The 22,740-nt window shown below is 40.7% G+C and overlaps 1 protein-coding gene across 1 annotated transcript in view; it reads right to left on the bottom strand.

The window, feature by feature from the left end:
• Positions 1–16,716: 16,716 nt before the first annotated feature.
• The window catches only part of LOC138747529 (beta-1,3-N-acetylglucosaminyltransferase lunatic fringe-like), a 28,147-nt gene continuing 22,123 nt past the window's right edge, over positions 16,717–22,740 (bottom strand). The window contains exons 5-8 of the mRNA XM_069906819.1: positions 21,994–22,079; positions 20,709–20,874; positions 20,217–20,302; positions 16,717–18,702 (exon numbers count right to left, since the gene is read on the bottom strand). Of these exons, the coding sequence (XP_069762920.1) occupies positions 18,636–18,702; positions 20,217–20,302; positions 20,709–20,874; positions 21,994–22,079 (405 nt within the window). The 3' untranslated portion in view covers positions 16,717–18,635. The remainder of the gene's footprint in view (positions 18,703–20,216; positions 20,303–20,708; positions 20,875–21,993; positions 22,080–22,740) is intronic.

The following is a 22,740-nucleotide window of genomic DNA, read 5'->3' on the forward strand; positions in this document are numbered from 1 at the left end:
TATGTACTGCCACTTTTGATAGATCATCTCAAGATGCTTTGAAGTTAGTGAAGGATGCAATGGGATGCAGCAGTCAATTTGTATATATCAAGTATCCACAAACAGCAGTCTGATTCAAGGGCTTATCTAGGGTATGGCAGGCATGGCACGTGCCCGGGGCACCACTTGAAAGGGGGGTGCCACTTAAAGTGGGAGCGGCACTTGAAGGGAGGTGTGCCACTACACCCCCTTCCTCCCCCCGCCCCAACAGCTGAGCGTTATCCCGGACATAGAAGGAACACACACCTATTTCTTCCACATTCGGTACACTCGTCCTCCTTCCTCGTCCTAGCATTCGGCCTCAATTATACAACGCCAAATGCAACATGGCGGCCACCAAGGCCAGGTCTCGCAAGACCTTCTTGTTGCTGTTTATTGTGACGCATTGCCCACCCCTGCCATTGGCACTATTTTGCGTAGACACACCGTTGGTCTGATTCTGAGCAGGTTTCTTTTAATTTTGTGTGGTTATGCAATAAATATTCACCTGGACATTAGGAATGCAAGTAAAACCAATGAGTACATGCAACACGATACATGGAGCGATATTGTAAATTATAAATCAGCTGAGTGCAATATAGGTGCCAGTAAGAAATGGAAAACTTGTAAGAAATGCTGTATTTTTTTAACGTTAAATTAGACATGCAGCACTGTCTAACAGGCCAATTCAACCCTACAAGTTTGTGCCGCCAAAATTACACCCCATTAACCTACACCTTTATTTTATGAATGGTGGGAGGAAACTGGAGACCCACACAGACACGGGGAGACCGTACAAACTCCTTACAGACAGTACGGAATTCGAACTCGGGTCCGGATCCAATCACTGGTTCTGTAAAGGCATTGAACTAGCTGCCACGCCAACTGTGTCGTCCATTATTTAATTAATTATGTTTTTCATGATTGTTGCTGGAATCGACAGTGTGGCCTCTCTGCAATGATTCACCAGGGCAATGTGGCTGACGGCACAGAATGACATCAGAGAAGGAGGAAGAACATTGGCCAAGGGAAGTTACCTGCTGGGGTGAACACTGAAGTGAACTATTGTCCTTGAGGTTGAATGGGTAGATTGATATTGTGTTGGATAAATAATGACCGCATTAAAGAAGCAGAGTGCAACATGACTTACAATGAACTGGACGTAACCCATATGGGAACACAAAGTTAGAGAAACATTAGCAACTCAGCATGCTGGGAAAAATAACTTGTATCATGGTATGATAAAATAGAAATGAAAACAGAAGATGCTGGAAATGTTTAACAGATCAGACAGTGTCTGCATCTGAGGGAGATGGAATGAATGGTTCAGACTGATGACCTTTCATTAGACAGAGTCAAAAATAAAAGAAGTTTAAAAAAAACAGGAAAGGGAGAGTGAAGGAAAGGCTGTGTCCGCCAAGTATCATCAATGCTGAAGGAAGAAATGGGGAACAGGAAGGCTTGTGGCATCGTGCTAGAGGCTCTGGAAGTGTGTAGGTGTTCTGCAAAGCATTTGCTCAACGTGCATTTGACTGCACCTTTGTAGAGGTGACAAGAATCACGAAGAGAGCAGACACAGTACGTTGAACTGAAAATGAAAACAAAGTGTATTTGTTTCGCTGAAGACTATCTGCTGGAGAGTTGAGAAAAATAGTGAAAGCAAAGATGGGATAGACAGACACAGGCTGTTTCAACCAAATGATGTGGTTAATCATTAGGGCCTATTGATATAAGATTAGAAGTATGAGATGTTCAAAGAGCGAACAGGAGAAATGTCTCAATGTAATGAGTCAAAAATTTCTTTCCATGGTTCATAGCTGAGACAAAAGTTATGTCAACATTCAAGATTAGTTTGGAGAACTGGATGAAAGAAATTGAGCTGAAGAGATATGAGAACAAGATGGGTTAATGTGATTGGAAATATTTTCTCACAGACTGACTGGATTGTCTGCAGCCTACTCTATACTTTGATGCATTGTAATTTCATATTAAAGTTTCACTTGATTATACTTCTGAAGCATGTTTATCAATGACAACCGTATAATTTAAATACAGACTGTTGCAAGTTTGAAAGACACAAAGAATCTTGACATTATATTGTAGGGGCAATTAATATTTATTTGTTTGGGATCACCCTTCCCTGATTTCTGCTGGGCCAATTCAGAATCAAACACTTCTAGAGCATAAAGTCACATTCAGGCCAGATGAAATAAAGATGGGACATTTCCTCTCATGAAGGGTTTTTGGGAAACGGATGGGTTTTTACAACATTTTAGTAGTTTTTTTAAATTGTTATTACTAAGAATCCAGATTGTCCAGATTATAAAATGAATTTAAAGACCACCGTTTCCAGGCTGGGTTTTAACTTCATTCTCCAACATTTCTTGATTACCAGTCCAGTGACGTAAGCATTGCACCGCCACCGTACCCTGTCGAAGATCTCGTTAAGGCACATACTGCATAACGTGAGCATACTCTCTATAATTTAAGTTCCAATTAAAACACTTGAGGCTTTGCATAAATTTGAGAGAGGAGTTGGATGGCAACTGACTCAGGTTGAAAGAAGTGAATTTGACTGCAGGGACTCCAAATGCATAAGTTCCAGAGTGATCTTCTTGAAAGTAAGATCCGTCCAAACTTTCTCCACAAAAACAGATTTTTTTTATTCTTAATACATGGGAAGATATTCTGTTCAGAAGACTTCAATCTGCTGTGGGCACTGTTTAACTTGGATTACAGTTATGTTACCTTTTTTATTTCAAAACCAAAACATTTTCTCACAAAAGTAGGTGCAGGGAATGCAATGAAAAATATCATGCCTCTCTGTACATCAAATCAATGCAGTCTTCTTACAAATGCATCAACAACACTCATCCCACTTCTCTTTTGATGTGAATGTGGTAAGATGGAACATCATTCTGTACCGAAAGAAATAGAACAGTACCGCACAGTACAGGCCCTTCAGCCCACAACCTCGTGCGTCTGATTGGATGATCGATCTAACCCTTCCCTCAATGATCAGGCCATGCTTAAGATGTTCATAGCATGTTCCACTGTTTACTATTTTACATTGGGAGTTGATTCTTTTATATTTGTTCCTACTGAGATAATGGACAATGAAAAGTTGTAGACTTTTCGATTCACAAATGTCTCCTGGAGCAATCTCTATGAACCATAGAATACTATGGTACAAAAACAGGCCCATCTGCCCTTCTCGTTTGTGCCTTTCTGACCATTTTGATCCTCAAGAGGACCGATTTTGTCCCCAACTATCCTTTTGCCCTTAATATACTTGTAGAAGCCCTTAGAAATTTCCCTTTCCTTGTCTGCCAAAATAACCTCATGTCTGCTATTATCCCTCTTGATTTCATTCTTTTTTATAGCATTTATTATAATCCTCAAGTACCTCAATTGCACCTTGTTGCCTAATACCTGCTCTTTCTTCTTCTTAAAGCCCTTGAAAACCAAGGTTTCCTCTGCATGTTAACTTTGTTTTTAATTCTGACTGGAACATACAAACTGCATGCTCAAAATATCACCTTCGAAGGTCTCCCACTTCTCAAGCATATTCATGCTAGAAAACAATCTGTCCCAATCCACGCTTTCTAGATCCTTTCTCATTTCCTCAAAATTAGCCTTTGATCATTTAGAATCTCAACCTATTTCAACCAGACCTATCCTTCTCCCTGATTATCATGAAACTCATGGCATTAAGATCACTTCACCCAAGATGTTCCTCTACACACACTTCTGTCACCTGTCCTCTCTCATTACCCAATGGGAAACTCAATATTGCACACCCTCTGGTTGGTACCTCTGTATTTGGATTTAGAAAATGTGCCTGAACACAGTTGGCAAACCCTAACCCATCCAGCCCTTTTACAGTATAGAAGTCCCAATTAATAGGTGAAAAGTTAAATTTATCCTCTATCACAGCTTTAGGTTTCCTGCAGTCTGCTCTCTCCCTGCAGATTTTCTCCTCCAATACTCGCTGACTATTGGGTGGTTTATAATACAATCACATTCTGAATTCATGTGGTCATCCCTTTCCCGTTCTTCAGTTCCACCAATATAACCTCATTTGATGAGCCCTCTGGTCTGTCCTGTCTGAGTACTGTTGTGACCTTTTCACTGACTAGTAAAGCCACCTCTTTCCCTTGTAACCCTGCTGCTCTATCCTGTCTAAAACAGCGGAACCCCAGAACAATAAACTGCCAGTCTTGCCCCTCCTGCAATCAGTAATGGCTACAATGTTCTAATTCAAGATAATAAACGTGCTCCAAGCTCGTCTGCCAATGCTCCTTCCATTGAAGTAGATGCACCTCAGAACATTATTCCCACCCTGCACAACCTGTTGATTCCTATCTTCATATGCAGTTGTAACATAATCTTTTTCTACTCCCACTCCACTATTTGCTCTGGCACTCTGGTTCCTATTGCCTTGGAAATCTAGTTTAACCCTCCCCCCCGCCCACCCCACAAAGCAGCATTAACAAACTTTCCCACAAAGATATTAGTCCCTCTTCAGATCAGATGCAAACCATCCTGGCAGTACAGGTCCCGCCTTCCCTGGAAGAGACACCAATGATCCAGAAATCTGAAGCCCTCCTCCCTCCTGCACCATCTCTTTCACCATGTGTTAAGCTGCATTACCCTCCTATCTCTAAACTCACTAGCACGTGGCCATGGATAGCAATCCTGATATTGCAAGCCTGGAGATACTGTCCTTGAACTTAGCACCAAACTTCCTGTACTGTCATCGCAGGACCTCATCACCCTTCCAATCACAACATGGACCACAACATTTAACCGCTCACCCTCTCTCTTGAGAATGCCGTGACCTTGATCTGAGACATCCCGGACTCTTGACTCCTGCTTTTCTGCTTAGAAAATAACATAATTTGAGAAGAAATTATGATGTTCTTCCAAGCACCTTCTGTCCTCTGGCAGACTATTGTGCTATGAAGATATTCCAAGCTTCACTGTGTGCTTGCTTGCCACGTAATTATTTTGTGTCATTGTACTGAACTTCTACATGCTGGCTATTCTTGCTATTACTTTCCATTGAAGTTATTTCATTAACTATTTTATTAGTGAAGTTCCTTCTTCCCATATGATAAAAAACAAAGATTTTGTCCACTGTGCTTTGTAATTATCTAGCCAACACACAGGCAAACTGAGATCTCCGTCGCTGGCAAGTAAGGTGCCCAAGGCACAAAAGCCTGCTTTATGTTTTTTGTTGCCCCTGTGGAAATATTTTGGCTTCACTAAGCATATCCTCCTAACAACTCAGCCAAAAGCTATAATCTTCTTTTTGAGGGATTGTCCACAGCACCCAGACTTGATGCACTCTACTGTTCATGGGGAAGATATCGGAATGCCAATGCTCTCTTTCACATTGCTGCCACATTAAACAGTATGTGAATCCAAGCTGACACAAAAAAGATGCCTTTTCTATCTGGTCTTGATCTTTCTCATGCTAATCACAGCCGAAAGATTCCTCCTGCAAAAATATCGGTGACCCTTCTGGGGTCAGGGTGGAACGCTTCCTTTGAACACCGAATGGCCATTGAATTTAAAGTGAGTTGGAGCTTCTGAACACGATCTTCCCAACGGGTTCCAAGTTGTCGCGGAAGTCACTGCCTAATTCTTCCACCGTGTCCTGCTTACTTACACTCAGATAGTTCTATTTCAGTGAAATGTAACTGTAGAGAATACAAGACAAGGGGGAGGGAAAAGAAAGAACCATTTGCCCTTTAATAAAACACTTTTCACTCTTCATCGCCTTGGAAACTGCTTTTAACCTTTCGTGCCGTTAAGAGACTGATTTTAAGTTATCACATTCAGCATTGAAGCATAAATCTGCACGTTAAGGAGAAGCGCTGTGTTCACTATGCGCACACACACTGGATTGCATTATATGTAAAGTAAACTCTGGCAACATAGCCTGAATTTATTACTTCACAGATAAACAGATGCCAGAATTTCCTTTTGACCAATTTACAACAGGCTTCAATAAGAAACTGAATGGAAATTATTTACGCTCGGAAGTCGCCAGCATCAATTCTGTTCTAACTCTACTGCTCAACAAGGATCTGATTGTTAACTGTGCTGGGTCTGTTTAACGCTTTGAAAGCTGCATTAGAGAGAGATTTCCTTTTAAAGCCATCTTTGAGCTACGTGCCAGGAAATAAATACAAATCCACAGAGCGCCCTTGAAGTCCTCTGTGAAGATGCTTAAGGATCATTGAATGGAATCCTCAATGCAAGCGCACACTATGTAAGTGCAAAATGAGTGGGAGAATGCACGGGCACTTTAGTCTGTGTGGAAGATAGTTTGGAACCCCCAGTTTTGCTCATGGTGGAAAAAGGTCAGGTAAAACCCACAATAGTTCCACCTGAACTTTGTTCTCTCCTATGCTGAGCTACAATGCTCTTAGAGCTATTGGCCCTGCAGCCGAGGGGTAGTCAAACTATGGCCCCAGGGCCAACCGCAGCCCATCGCCCGTTTTTAAGTGGCCCAGGGTGAAATTTAAAAATAAAATGGAATGTGGCCCAATAGAACATAGTTTCTAACAATGAATTGCACTTCAACACTAGATGGTGCTGCCATTTTAAATAACTACTAGACCGACTGTTGAAATGTTACTCATCAATGAAAACGATGACCTCAGTTTAAAAAAAATGTTTACCCCAGTTGATTAAACATGGCAAAACTGTGGAAAAAATGGAAAATACCAAGGGAGTCCTGAAATTTTCAGGCACGGTAAAAAAATGAATACTTTTTTCACAGAGGTCAAAGGAAGTGTGTTTGTTTGATTTGCAAGGAATCTGTTAACTTTAATAGCCAATCCACAGATTTACACATGGCATTATAGTCATTAAGGTGGACACTTGGTCCATGAACTGTACTCACTGAGAGTTGAGGAGGAATGTTGGAGACGGACTTGTCCCTTTCTTGATGTTTTACTCCTGTTTTTATTTTGCACTGCTTTTTGAAAAAAGAGTTTTAATGTATTCATTGAAATTAATTGTAAGAGCAGCAGATAGAGAAGCGCCTACTGTAATATGTGGGCACATCAATAAACGACTGTAATGTCAACATTTAAACTGTTGAGTAGTGTCATCTAGTTATTTTGATAGAAAATTAATTTTCAATGGCACAGGGGCTTTCTGGTCGAAAACACAATTGTTTGCCTGTGACTCCTTATATCTGTATGTGGTCCATAAGCAAAAAATGTTTGGCCGCCCCTTCTGTAGCCTTTCTGGTTGTGTGAGAGTCAAGATCAATGCAAGACCTCATGGGTGAACTGGATTGTAATTTCACACAACCACTTTTAAATAATGGCCTGTGAACATAAAGGGATGTGGATAGTGAGTTTTGTATCTGTTTGGATCAGAGCTGTCTATTATTGATTGCCTTTCCTCTATTTTGTTTCTCTTCATTGAATATTGTGGTCTGCTGGGTATACCTTGGGACACCAGATATTAGTACGAACCCCAGAATATTTTTACAGCCCATTTAATGGACCTTATTACAAACATTCCTTTTGTTGCACTCATATTCCTCTCCCCTTCTCTTTTTCTCAGTTCAGGTGTGTTTTTCACCTGAAACATTAATTCTGTTTCTCCTTTTGCAGCTGCTACCTGATTTGTGGAATTTTCCAGCATTTTTTTTCTTTCTACGTTCTCTAGCCTGGGCTTGAAGTCAACTCGTGCTGTAACTAAACAATCAACCTGATTGCTAGCAGAAGCTAATAGAATGGGTACAATTATGACATTCAAAAGATATTTGGACATATATGTGGATAGGAAGGGGTTAGAAGGTTAAGGACCAAATGCAAGCAAATGGGTTTAGCGCAGAATGCCATCTTGGTTAGCATGGAAAAGTTGGGCCAAAGTACTCCATAATTCTGTGACTCTAGTCTAGATAAGTTTCATGAAAACAATCTACAATGAACAGAACCGCATATTTTCACTGATATACAAAAGGAGTCAGAGTGCCATGTAAGTCCCTTCAGACACATTGAAAATTATTCAGGATTGGCGTAGCGTTTAGCACAATGCCTTTACAGCACCAACAATCAGGACTGGGGTTCGAATCCTGCGCTGTCTGTAAGGAGTTTGTTTGATCTCCCCATGTCTGCGTGGGTTTTCCCCAGGGGATCCACTTTCCTCCCACCGTTTGAAGCGCACCGGAGGTGTAGGTTAATTGGGTGGTATGGACTCATGGGCAAGATGGTCTGTTATTGTGTTGCATGTCTAAATTGAATTTAAATTTCCTTTCCCACATCCAAAATAAAAGTCAGCTTATCAACCTTGCATGCTCTTTTTTTAATCATGGGTTTTGGATAATACTTTTAGGAGAAACACCATCCTAAGTATCTGCAAATTGGGGGACATTTTAGTTTCAATTGCAATCTTCGCTCAAAAGTGAAAGCATGCCCTCTCTGGCAGCACGTTACTCCATGAGCCACCTTATCGTGTATGTCCTATAGAGCCAAATTCTTGCCATTTTAATGCTCACAAATGATCCAAAAGCAGATATTGTAATGCATTCCCATTTTTACCTGAAGTGGAAACTCTGCCTATTTGTCTCAAAAGTTATCCAGGAATAATGGTTCAGATGTATTTTGAAATGGCCTGAAGCAATGTAACTTTAGCTTTTTTTCTTTCAAACTCCAGAAAGCAGCATCTTCTGCCATATATTCAAAAATGACAGGCTACTGCCAGCCAAGGGCTAAAGATTATTTTTTGATGGTACAATTCTAAATTGGGACAGAATTGCAAAATTGAGAACATTCCTTGATGTGGCAGGTTAACTCGACAAGAACATGAAACAACATTACAAATAAAACTAGGAGAGTAAAAGGCACTGTCGCACTTTAACTGGCTGCAGTCATTTCTAGACCTGCGGATGAAGATCTGGAGAGTCCAGCCAAAAATATATGGCAGTTCTGCAAAAGTGTTCCATTGACTGTAAAGTCCTGAAGTTATGGAAGATTCTACATCCATGCAAATCTCTCTGAAAGTGCAAACACATTTCTTGGATTTGTAAATTGAGGTAAAGTGTTTGAAAGCAATTGGGCTAAAATCTTATAAATTGTTAGTTAGCCCTTATGCTGGCATATCGTGTTCAGGGAGCTCCACGTCAGAAAGAGGGTTATGACTTGGGAATGGTGCAGAAGAGATTTATTTATTTGACAGACTGTTACAAAGAGAGAATGGACAAAACATTAATAGATGAAAGGTGCAAAAATAAGAGTGAGTGGGACTTGAGTTTCCAAGGGACTAGAATTAGTCCTGTTGTTCTTTGTAGGGATTGCAGGTGACTTGCCTCCACTCCAAAATTGAGGATTCTGAATAATGGGAAAAGTGGGTGAATGGTTGATTGTCTAGTACTAATATGATGGGCCAAACATCCTCCTCCTGTGATCTAAAGAATTGCTGCCCTCAACCCTCTTCACGATTAAGTATAGCTGATGGATGGAGAACAAGCTCAGCTTTTTAGACCAGTTATTCTCAACAAGGGTCCTCTTCCCACCATCACACCCCCCCCCCCCTTTACCCTCCACAGGGGCCACAACACATTTAAGTAAAAGTCTTGTTTTCTTTTCACATTACAAATATTTTGTACGATTTTTATGTAGTCAGTAGGAGAGAAGTACAGAAGAAATCAAAACCTGACTGCTTCACAGTCAATAAATGTATTCCATTGGAAAAAATAACATAATTTTAAAAATAACATCACAGTATTCGAACAAATTTGGGAACCGTACATGGAACACAACAGAGAGGGCCTACCGTGGACCTCCAGCCCCTAAAATGACAGAATGAGAAGAAGACGAAATGAACTGACCCAGTGTGTAAAAGTAGATGACGCAAATTTCTTGTTTATTTTCATTGTGTGATGACATTGTTTAATGGTTTTATTGTATTGTATATGTTGAACTTTTAGTGGGTAGGGAGGGGGGTGAGAAGGAGGGAGAGAAGGGAGGGGGGAAAAGGGGAGAAAATGACACTGTGTATATTCAAGAGGGAAATGTTTGTATGTATTTTGGTTAATATGGATCATAGTGTGAAAAATAAAAGATTTTTAAAATACCAAAAAAATTTTGAGCAGAGTCTTAGGAGGGCCAAAGCTTCATACATATTTCAGAATTTAGTTACAAATCTTTTCATTATATTATGTTCTCTAACAGTGACTAGCACCACCTGACTGCAAGAGGGATAGATGGGGCAGAATTTGCCTGATGAGTCCAAGAAGGATTTCTGACACAGAATGTGGACTAGTCGACTATGGTCCTCATACTGGATCTAGTACTGGGTAATGAACATGGTCAGGTGGCAGACCTCTCAGTGGGGAGCATTTCAGTAATAGTGACCACAACTCCCTGAGCTTTAGCTGAACTATGGACAAGGGTAAAAGCAAACAAAATGGGAAAGTGTTTAATTGGGTAAAGGCTAATTTGATGGGATGAGGCAGGAACTAGGGAGAGTAAATTGGGAACAGATGTTCATGGGAGAAAGCGTAGTAATCTGGAGGATATTTAGTGACCACTAGCATGGGGTTCAGGATAGGTTTGTCTCATTAAGATGGAAAAGATGGTAGAAAAGTGGAAATGAAGTTGACAAAATAGGTGAGATGCAAATATTTAAGAGGAAGTAGGAAGCATACATTAGATTTAGGAACCAAGAAGGAATCATGAATATTATATGGTAGCCAGGAAGAAACTTAAGAAAGGGCTTAGGAGAGCTCAAAGGGAGCATGAGAAGGCCCTGGCAAGTAGGATTAAGGAGAACCCCAACGTGTTCTGTGCATATGTGAAGAACTGAAGGATGCTGAGAATGAAGGTGAGGCCTCTAAAGGATAAAGGAGCCAACATGTGCCTGGAGGTGGAGGAGGTTGGGGAGGTCTTAAATGAATACTTTGCTCCAGTATTCAACAGAGAAAAAGGACCTTGGTCAGGGTGAGGTCTGAATAGTACAGGCTTGGGTGCTGAAAGATGTTGAGATTAGGGAAGAGAAAACTGGATCTTAAAAACATTAAGATTGATAAGTCCCCAGGGCTAGACGTGATATATCACAGGTTGCTGTGGGAAAGGAGGAAGAGATTGCTGGGACATTACCTTTGATCTTTGTGTCCTCCTTTGTCACAAGGGAGGTGCCAGAGTATTGGAGAATGGCAAATGTGGCCTCATTGTTTAAAAAGGGCAATAGGGAGAATCCTGTGAATTATAGACCAGCGAGTCTTACGTCAGTGATGTGCATACTATTAGAGGGAATTCTTAAAGACAGGATCTATGAGCATTTGAAGTATAGTCTACTCAAGGATGGTCAGCATGGCTTTGAGGGAAAGGTCATGCTCCATGAGCCTAATCGAGTTTTTTTTGAGGAGTTAACAAAATAAATTGATAAAGATTGGGTGGTAGATGTAGTCTACATGGATTTTAGTAAGGCATTTGACAAGGACCCCCCTGAGAGACTCATTCATAAAATCATGAGACATGGGATCCATGGAAACTTGGCTTCCCTGTGGAAAGCAGAGAGTAGTAGGAAAATATTCTGCTTCGAGGTTAGTGACTAGAGGACTAGTTAATGACCTAGAGGAAGAAGTTGAAGGATGAGTCAGAAAGTTTGTGGATGAATTGAAGTTTGGAGGAGTTGTGGATGGAGCTGAAGGCTGTTGTTGGTTACAAAAGAATGCAGACAGGATGCAGAGTTGGGCAGAAAAGTGGCAGATGGAGTTCAATCTGGATAAGTGTGAGGTGATGCATTTTGAAAGGTCAAACCTGAAGACTGATGACATGGTTAATGGTCAGATACTTAACAGTGTGGAGGAATAGAGGACCTTCGGGTCCAAATCCATGGATCTCTCAAGGTCGCCTCACAGGTTGATCGGATAGTTAAGAAGGTCTATATTAGCTTTATTAGTCAGGGGGATTGTGTTCAAGGGTCAAGACGTCATGCAGCAACTTTACAAATCTCTGAGGACATCACTATTGTGTTCAGTTCTGGTCACCTCATTATAGGAAAGATGTGGAAACTATGGAGAGGAGATTTACCAGGATGTTGCCTGGATTGGAAGTCTAATGAGGCAAGATTAGCAGAGCTGGGACTTTTTGCAGTGAAGGAGGATGAAAGGTGACTTTCTTAAGTCTGCAAGATTCTGAGAGGCATAGATAAGATGGATAGCCAATGCCCTTTCCCCAGGGCAGGATCAGCAACAACCAGGGGATATCTCTACAAAGTGAAGGGAGGAAAGTTAGGGAGACATCAGGGGCAAGTCTCACGCCCACAGAGTTGTGGTGCCTGGAATTCCTTTACGAGCTCAGAGACATTAGGGCCATTTAAGAGACTCTTAGACTGGAAAGAGTTTGTATGTTTCCCTGTGTTTGTGTGGTTTTCCATGGGGCCTCGGGTTTCTTCCCACCAGACAAAATGTACCAGGGGATGTAAGTTAATTGGGTGTAAATTGGGCAGCACTGACTCGTGGGCCAAAATGGCCTGTTACCATGCTCTACGTCTAAATTTTTAAAAATAGGCACACAGATGAAAGAAAACAGAAGGTTATGAGGTTGGGTTTAGTAATTTTTTGGTTGGAATATGTAGGTCAGCACAACATTGAGGGCCAAAGGGCCTGTAGTTTGCTGTAGTTAACGTGAAAAATTGGTGCGGTTAAAAATAAACTCTAATCTGCAGTACGCACCTTAGGTTTAAAGATTTTTTACAGTACTTTTGGGGAATTATGTAACGAGGAATCACATTTTAAGGAATTTAAAGCATTCTGGCTGTGGGTCTTTGACGAGTTAATCGTACATGCAAACACCAAAGCAAAGTTACAGTGATTATTCACATCTTGGTTTATCAGTAAGGTCAAAAAGATGATGTTATTCTTGCACCCGAAAAGGATCGTCAGTTTTATTGACCAAACTTCTACATGTTTTTAGTTAGCAAGACTATTGAGTGAAAATCAGCCTGATACTGAGTTAGAAATATTATATCGAACATCAACACTTACTCCCCATCTACTGTACACACAATCAGATTGAGGAGCATGTACAAGTGGTAGTTTTACAAGCTTAAATAAGTTTAAACTATTTTTGAACAAATAGAGGATTTCCCTCAGGAAAGAGAGAAACACTGAAGTTATCTTCCAATCTGAGTTTTGTGGGATATCCGGCTCTTTGATCCTTGATACACATTTTACATGGGAGAAAGAAAACTAGAATTATCCAATGATCAGTACTTTGTAAGGACACATTAATGACAATGTTACAATCAACTGCCGCTGGATTTCTTGGACGAGAGCTTTTTTAAAAAAAATGTAATTTGTTATCTTTTCGTCCTGATTCTTCGTTTCACAGGAACTGCACAACAACTGGAAGTAGGAATAGGTTTTACACCCCTTCAAGTCTGCCTTGGACATTTTACTTCTAACATTTTCCATCCATTTTAATGTATTTCTGAGTCAGGGAAGTCTTTATGCAGTAGCTTTAATGTATCAAATGCCTTCATGTGCATCACCCCACGTGGTACATCTGCCCAGTCTTCCTTATGCAACTGCTCATTACTTGCAAACTTTCACTAATCATGTAGTCAGAACAACTGCCTATTTTCAGTTGTAGGCAAATAAATCTAGATCAATCCTGCTCTAAAACAATGCACTTCTACTCTTTTTTTTTAAAAAGGATCACTATTTCCTTCTTTGTTGCCCTCTTGGTATGTTCAAGCTTTTAATCAGTCACTCCATCTTTCGTTTTCAGATCAGCTCATCAGACCAAGGAGGTCTATTTGACAATAATTCTAATTTTCCCACAAAGGGATAGGGACCCTGCCAAACAGCCTGTTCTTAATGGTGTTATTAACATTTATACTAATATCATGGGGTCTGATACATCAGAAATGTTTTGTTTTGGAGAAAATGCTGCAATTGAAAATGTTCAACATTGGCCTAAACTGACCAATTGTGCCAGGTTTCAGCTCATTTCCAGTGATCAATTTATTTCCTTTCACAAGTTTAACAGCTGATTTTAAAAAAAATATCAAAAATAAATGTAATGTTTAAAAATACCAAAGGACATTAAATTGAGAGAAAAATAAACTTCTCAGCATCCAACTTGCATTACCAGCAATGTCTTGCAAACAATTAGTTTTTAACACTATTGACTGGCATTCAGCAGAAGGGTCATGTGGGAGCTGCACCAACCCTTCAGCTTAGCGGTGTCCTACTGCTGAACTTTACGAGCTCAGCATCCTATGGATGGGTCAAATGCATCATAATTTATGCGCTGTTTCGATGTCTACATTTCAATGTGCAGGCATGGAAGGCAGGCAAGTTGACTTGAGGAAGACATGGCCATTGGATCTCTCTCGAATTACAGAGAAATACAATCCCCCTTTGTTAAAAAACATCTAACTGTTCTGCAGCTAAGAAATTAATAAGGTTTTAAGCAACATGGTCATGAAATTTGTTTTGCGTTTGATATTGAAAAAAATTAAATGTTTTTAATTGAAGGAAAGTGATTCATGCAGCTCAAAGGACTGAGGTTATCAGTCAAAGGAATTTTCCTTCTACGAAGGCCACCTGCCCCAATGTCAGTTCCTCGGTTTTAGATTTGGTTTGTCACTGGATAGGAGCAGACAGAAACAGCAGGAGGTCTTTGTGATTTTTGATTCATTTTAAAAATTCCAGGCAAAATTTGCACTCAAGAAGAGTTGAAGTCCGCATCAGATCACCAGAATTGAGGCTTAACCTCAAAGGGCCTAGTGCCCACCCCTTATCCTATTTTCTTGTGCTCCAGTAGCTTCCTTATTTTTGTCCATTGATTTCAGGTGAGTCTTCATCGAGCAGTGAACCAGTCAATACGAATAAAATGCGGTGCCTCTTCACATGCAGTGTTCCCTCTTTGTGATAGGATTGCCACTGTGCTTGGTTGTCAAGTTCACTCAGGTTGGTCTGTTTTATCTTGCCCCATCTTTCACTCCCAGAACTGAATGGAATGGGTTGAGCTGGAACAGAGATGGTTAACAAAAGATGTCTATGCTCCTTGGGCCAAATTTGACCCTTTGGGCCTGGTTCTGGTAACACTAGACAACTATTTCCACCCCTCCCTCTCTCCCACCTCCCCCCCCCCCACCCTCCCCAAATAAAGGTTTACTCCTGAAAAACAATTGGGGATAATGATAGACAACCTCAAGCTGAACACAAAGATAATTCCAGATTTGCTGTGGCACATAGGAACTTGGAGAAACATTAAGTCAACTCTTATTGAATTTAGCATGTTTAATCGCATAATGATCTGACACTTTGCGCCAGTTCAACTGCCCTAAAAATGTTTAGCAGCTGATTCTCAACTCTACTCAGCATCTGATGCCTCTCTTGTCAGTGTCCAACATTGATGGATTCCATTTGCCCTGGTACCACTTCTCCATGATCACAATGGCCTGGCAAAACCTTCCACCATGTTTGTCACTGACTACACCAAGATCAGCAGGGAAATCTTCCAAGTACGAATGCAGGAAATGATTTTTCAATGTTATGTTGCACTTCATGGTTTTGTACACTTGAAGTAGACTTAAAATAGGTCCGAAAAAAAAGTATATGATAGGAATATTAAGGTGATTTTTTGTGATCAGCAGCCCAAAATCCATAAAATGCACCCAAAATTGTTCAGGAAACAAAATTTTCATTCTGCAGTGTAATTTACCAAGCACAAGGTCCAGGGCACTGTCATTTGGGATCTCTGATCATGGCAGAATGTGGAGATTGTGGAGGAAACATTGGATCAAGTTATTGAGATCAAAGATGGGATTGTTTGGAAGACTTAAAAAAATTAGCAAGATCTTAAAGAGGGAAAGGAGGTTACAAAAGATTGAGACAAGATAAAGATTTAGAAGATATGGGTCAGAAATCAGAGGATTGAAACCCACGGGGGGTGGGCTCGGAGAGGATTAAGACTTGTCAAGGATTAAGACTTTGCTGGCACACTGCAAGAGGCTTCTGACATTCACATGCTCAGTAGGATTTTTGCAAGCAATGTTCACTGCCGTTTGAAGTCTCTGCACTAGCCAGCAGCTTATCACATCAAAGAGTCCAGAAAGACACTAGTCCAGGGCCTTCTGTTCCAGCTGGAAAAAAAATGGCCCTTAAAACTTGGACCTCCCCCTAGGTGAAATACTGTAGTATGAAACCCAGTAGGTGGAGCCCCAGTGTAATTCTCTTCAGCAACAATTTGCCAGTCTTTGGTTTCAAGTCCAGTCTTGAGAATATTGCTGAAATCTAAAAGCAAAAACTTAAAGGTAAAACATTCTAAAAAATTCAGCAGAATGGGTCCCTTCCTGTTCCTGTTAGCATCAATAAAACATTTATAATTTATTTGCTGCTCTGTTTAAAATGACTTTCCAGACTAGTTATATGGAATCTTCATTGATATTAACACAAGTCCAATTTTATATATATTCCACAGCACAGATGCTGAACCTCAAATAACACGGTCACTGTTAAACATGCACAAAGGATTCCCTTTTTATATGGATTTTCATAACCTGATTTTGCCACTTATTCAGAGAAGGCATCAAATCCCAAATATTTGGCAACATAATTGTAGAGGAGTATGGAAACACTGGAGGGGAAGGAGACATCTGTTTCCTTCAGGGACATTCACCAGGAGAGTTAAGAAAAATCAGACCACCAAGTTTTTAGGTCAAGCAATAAAACCCTTTATTCAAAAGGATGGGTCCCCATCAATTTTCACTCTAACCATTTCAAGTTCCATCCCTGACACTCAGTGATTTTATTTACAGTGCTTTACAATATTTTGTTTCCAGATGCTGGAATATAAATAAGAGAAGCAGAAAAATCCAAAAATTCAAACATCACGTTTTTACAGATCAGAACTATTTCTGAATATTTTGGAACCATTTCAAATATACAGTAATACAATAGAACAGTAAATACTGTCCATATAAATATACACATTAGAAAAACCCAGTATGGGTCATTGCACAGAGCATAACATGACTCACACCTCTTACTTTAAGTGCTATAAACTTGATGGGATAGTTTTAGGCCTTCTATCAAGAGCGCAAAAGAGCGTATCTTGTAAATATGTGCCATTACAAGGAAAGTGAAAATGTTGAAAAGATTTTGAGATTGGAAGTTCAGAAAATATTAAACAACAATTCCCCAGAGAATAGACTGCCCACTCAGGATTGATCTGTGCGAATTGATTCTTCAATTGTGAATTTGTCTCATCCTGGAAGTGTTATCACCGCAAGTAATCCCAAAGCCCTCAGATTTGGAAGAGAAAATGTGTTGGCATGCCAGCTTCTGATCTCCAGCCAGTGACCAAGTGAAACTATGAAAATGGGAGCGAGATCATCTGTGATGCTTCACTTGAACCAAATAGTCTGATAATTGAGATAGTGGTATACATAATTTAGCCAAGTAGTCATTTGCAATCTCTCTCAGCCTCTCAATGGCCGTGAGCAGAATTTTTGACCAGGAGGAAAGGCAGGGGGGCAATTAAGAGTAAAGAGAGTTTTATTTACTTCATGTTAAAATTTATAATGTTGGAGTCATAGTTCCTTAAACTAAAACTTTTGAACTGTCATGTCAGGAAAAGGAACCACAAGTCAATATATGGTAAGCAAAAGGTTGTCTTTTTAAAAAATCTTTGAAATGTCTGGAAGTATGAGAGTGTGTTCCAGTTTGCAACTGTGTATTTTAGTTAGTAACACTGTTTTAAAGCTACTTTCAAAATGTCAGTTTGAAACATTAACCATTACCATCAATAGAATTAAACAATACTTTTTATCAGCCACTCATCCATTAAGTATTAGTGCAGCACGTCTTCCAAATTAATCCCAGAAGTGTCTCGAGAGTAGCCAGCTCCTTTGTGCCATTAATAATCATAAGATTTTAACAGTCGGAAGGAAAAGTGCTTTCATATACAGACAGGCCCCAGGAAGAATCAGAAGCCATGCTTTAGAGCTTCCAGCAGCCAGTCTTGAACACAAGCTTTATCCATGATATTCTCCAACCCATGATGAAAACAGGTGTTAAAGGATAGAAATCCTTACAGGAAGTCTCAATTATTATTTTTTTAATCCTATCTGACAGTTGGACTTTCCAAACTTCAGAAGTTTTAAGAACTTTAAATCAGTTTCCTACATGTTCAGTCTGTTGAAATTGGACCTTTGAAACATTATTTGCATGCTTCTGTATTTATGGCTTAACATTGATCAGATCTTTTCTTCTGAAAGTCACAAAGGAAAACAGCTCATGTTTAAAACTGGCTCGAAGAAGAAACTTACATTCTTAAAAGATTCGCCGATACATCAGCAACACTTTCAATTTCACACACGGGGTAAAATAATTACATCACACATACGACCACTCATTCTTTGTGATGTCGGTTTGCCTTCTGCCACTTTCTGTTCAGCGCTGTTCCATAAACGACACAGAACAGGAGATAATAAAGGCTATCAATAAATCCAGGCCGCACAGCAGCCTTACCACCCAGCAACGAGCATTGACGTAGCTACACAAGAGCCAGATGTCGTGGTCTCCACAACCCCTTCAGATATGGGATTATATGGGACGAGGTCAGTGATTAGTACACAGCACTGTGAGGACACCATGGTGTATCAGGATACAGGAGACAATGAATTGATCGAAACCTGGCGAAGATGAAAGTGAATGATTAAGTTAGTTGCAAAAGAATCAAACTTTTCCCCAGAGTAAAATAGCTTGCAGCCATTTATCAGTATCATTTCCTTTTTAGGTAATGAAGTGTCATTCAACAAATATTGCAGTATAAACACTTCCATCTCTTAAAACTGAATTGAGAGCATTGCCCAAATTTCTAATCACAGCACAGGTATTTAGCTTCTTGTTCATTAGGCCGTCCCTCTGGAATTTTCTTAACCAAACTTTCAATTTAAAAAAAAATTAGACATACAGCACAGCGGCAGGCCATTTCAGCCAACGAGCCCTTGTCGCCGATTTTACGCCCAATTAACCTATACCCTGTTATGTTTCAAACAGTGGGAGAAAACCAGAGCCCCATCTCTCTTTCTTGCCCCCCCCCCCACCAGAGGAAAACCCATGCAGTCATGGGAAGAACATACAAACTCCTTACAGACAGCATGGGATTCGAACCTGGGTCCTCATCACCGTTGTTGTAAAGGCGTTGCGCTAACCTCTATACCACTGTGCCACCCCAAGGCTTCCAACCTCCACCTCTATTAAATTCCCTCCTCTTGACTCCAAAGTGTGAATCTCAACCTATATTAAAGAAACTCACTGGATCTTGTTGTCTAGTGTGTTTGGCTACTCTGTTTTCAAGCTCTTGAAGCTTTGGAATTCCCTCCCCAAAGCTCATCAGCTCATTTTTCAGTATTCTGAGGTCAAGTTTTGCACCTCTGCTAATATCTTCATATAGTGGTGTCAGATTGGGTTTTGTAACCGAGGTACTTTCAGATATTTAGCCAGGTTTAAGATTTCCCATACAAATTTAGGTTTTTAATTCAAATGCCCCTTCCCTGTGCACATCTTTGTTATGTCTTGCAATCTGTATTGCAGCATCAGGTTGCCTTGTCTTCTTCAAGCTGCCTTGAAAGGAATTACATTCAATTAAATTACCACAAAATTGTTGGCTCTTGTAAGGAACTGTAAATTCACTGCCTGAAGCAGCAACCTTGCCATTCTACATACAGCAAGTTCCAACAAGAAAAGGATAATGCCTAGTGGAAGCATAAATTAGAATTTAGAGGTGCACCATCTGTGAAAACCTGATTGTTTATTTTAACAATGGGAAAATGATAGTTAATGCACATCAATGCCTTCACTACTGTATCTGGCTGACAAGACTTGTCTAAGAGAACCTCAAAAGCACCTTGCCATTCTTGCTTGAGCAAACAGAAAGTAGAAGCACAGGACACATACTCACAAGCTGCCCCAGTTGAGTGAACACAAACACCCACGACTCAGTCGTAAACAATTAAATGCAATTAATTATATTTTCTTTATTTATGGACAAATCACCTCAGCAGGTGAGTTGCAAGTGGGAAACATTTTTCCAATTGACTTTGTGTGAAATTTTAGTTAAGATGTGCAAGAAAGATTACAGAAATCTTGTGAGAATGTGCCCACCCAGGCTGTGAAGGATTAATATTGAAGAAATTGCACTTACCGAGATGGATCTTCCTCAATAGAGAAGCCCCCCTTCAGATTAATGGCATTCCTTTTATTTTCAAATGTGCCATAGCTCAGTGTAACCTGAAATATAGACCAGTGCATTCAAATCCCTGCTATTTCTCCAAGGGGTGAATGTGATAGTACAGATTCGATCACCAATGTGTCTATGTACATATGTACAGATGGTAGTGTAGGATGACTGTGATTGGCTGAGTGTGTAGCCACATCTACTGGCAGGTCTTAAAGGGTTGCTCCTAGCCAGACCAGGTCATTCTGGACTGGTCGACCTACTTGTGATATGCTCCAGTCTTTTAGTTAATAAAAAGGACTCGAAAGGCCAACATGGCCTGTTTCCGCTCCGTAAATGGTTATATGGTTAAAAGCCTTGGTTTGGATCAACAAGTCTTTGGTTCTTTCGACGCGCTCTACAATAGGTGTGTTCCATTTTTAAAATACCATTAAACCGTTTCCAACTCATGCTGCTTACCTGGTTGGGAATGTCAGATCTCATTACTTGCTGCAGGTTCTCCAAGTGCGAGTGGAACAAATTACTTCGGATCAGCTTCACTCCCAGGACTGCCTCCACAATGTAACCAATGGTGCAGTCATCGGGGAGACGGATTTTCTCTGCAGTGTTCATAAAGTGACCTCCACTGTGCAGAAACAAAGCAGATATCGGACACTGGATTCTATTCATACTGTGCACATTGGCACCAGGCTCATTCCAAAAGGATTACAAGTATACATAATATTTAAACCATTTAGATTACATTTTCCTGTGATTAGAATCTTTGGAACTTTCAAAATATTTGGAAGCTGTTTGAATGAAAATAAGCCTTTCTCCCCACCATGTCACACCAATATTCAAACCCTACTTCCTGCCAGATTCTAACACTCACCATCTGCAATTACAAATGGTCAATTTATCTACCAACGGATTTATTGTTAACTGTTTTCACACTGCAGGCGAGCTGTGACCCTACATTGTCCAGGTGAAATTACCAGGAATTCGGGATCTCCTGGGCCTTTCACACCAAATTTCCAGGAATTTTCCCTTCCCGGCAATTTAGGGGGGGGGGGGTCTCACCCCCAACGGATGACGTGTTAGGCACTCACAGGAGTGAGAGCAAGTTCACTCCCATCCCATCGGTGGCTTGCCCGCTCGCTCCCTCCACCCACCTCACCCCCCCCCACCTCACCCCCCAGCTGCCCGTCAACTCCCCACCCACCCCTCAGCATGCCGCGACAACAGCACAACGCAGGATGAATCATTCGCAGGAAAATTTCCCAGGAAACTTCATTTTACACTGCAGTATGAAAAGGCCAAGTGAGCAGTTAACAAATCTACACATGTTCCACTTTATTTAATAAATCAGGGGAGACTTGTTGATTTTATAAAATGCTTCCAGAGAATTAAAAAGCTACAGGAGAAAAGATAATTTATGTCTAGGGTCATAGAGAGATAAAGCACAGTAAAAGACCCTGCAGACCTGTGATGACCATGAACTACACAGGTACACTAATCCCATTTAATTCTCTCCAAATTCTCATCAACTCCTCAGATTCCACTGCTCAGCTACACTAGGGTCAAACATGTACATCTCTGAGATATGGGAGGAAATGAGGGAATCCCATGTGGACACAAGGAGAATTTGCAAGCTCCACTCGCTGAGGTCAGGACCGAAACCTGGTCTCAACCGTTGTGAGGCCATGGCTCTACCTACTGCCCCCATTTTCTGTGATGAGGGTCCAGTTGTCGTCATCACTCTCACCTTGCCCACGGACTCATCTTCAGTGCGAGACCTCGGCTGATGCAGAACCCAGCTCCTCCAGTCGCAAACCAGAAGTGTACTGGCCGCTGCAAGTCAATGAAAAAAAAAACAACAGTTGCAACATTATTTAAAACATAATCCATATACACATGTTCAGCACTTAAATCTAGGCTGTCATCCAACATGATCTTGACCTCCATCTTCCTGCCTGATCGATGTACCCCTCGACTTGACTCCAGTGCAAACATGCAGCTCAGCCTCACTTACATTTTTTGGCATACCTTCCACAGATACCCAAGGTTGAGAATACTAAAGATTCCCAACACTGAAGAAATCCCACCACTTTTCCATCTCAAACGGGGAACCCCATGTTCCAAAACTACACTCCTAATTCAAAACACTCATGAAATGTGCTTTTCAAATCGAATTTCACAGGCATAATATTTCAATAAATTCCAGTGAGTAGAATTGTTCCTTTAAAATGATGTTACCATCCCAGGAATCCACCAGTCATGTTTTTCTGAACTGATCTCAGTTAAATGCGGAGAGCCCATGTCCATGTGGTAATCTAGGTTACAACACGTGCTGGAACAGGACAGCTCTGCTTCATTTAATTTTGTCTTATCGATTATGTCACTAGACAGGTGCCTCTTTTTCTGGACGGGACATTACACTGGGATCCAATCATATACACCTCTCAAGTAAACACAAATAACCTGTGGCACTTAGCCCACAATCAGTATCACC

The sequence above is a fragment of the Narcine bancroftii genome, chromosome 12, assembly GCF_036971445.1.
Source record: "Narcine bancroftii isolate sNarBan1 chromosome 12, sNarBan1.hap1, whole genome shotgun sequence".
Lineage (NCBI taxonomy): Eukaryota > Metazoa > Chordata > Chondrichthyes > Torpediniformes > Narcinidae > Narcine > Narcine bancroftii.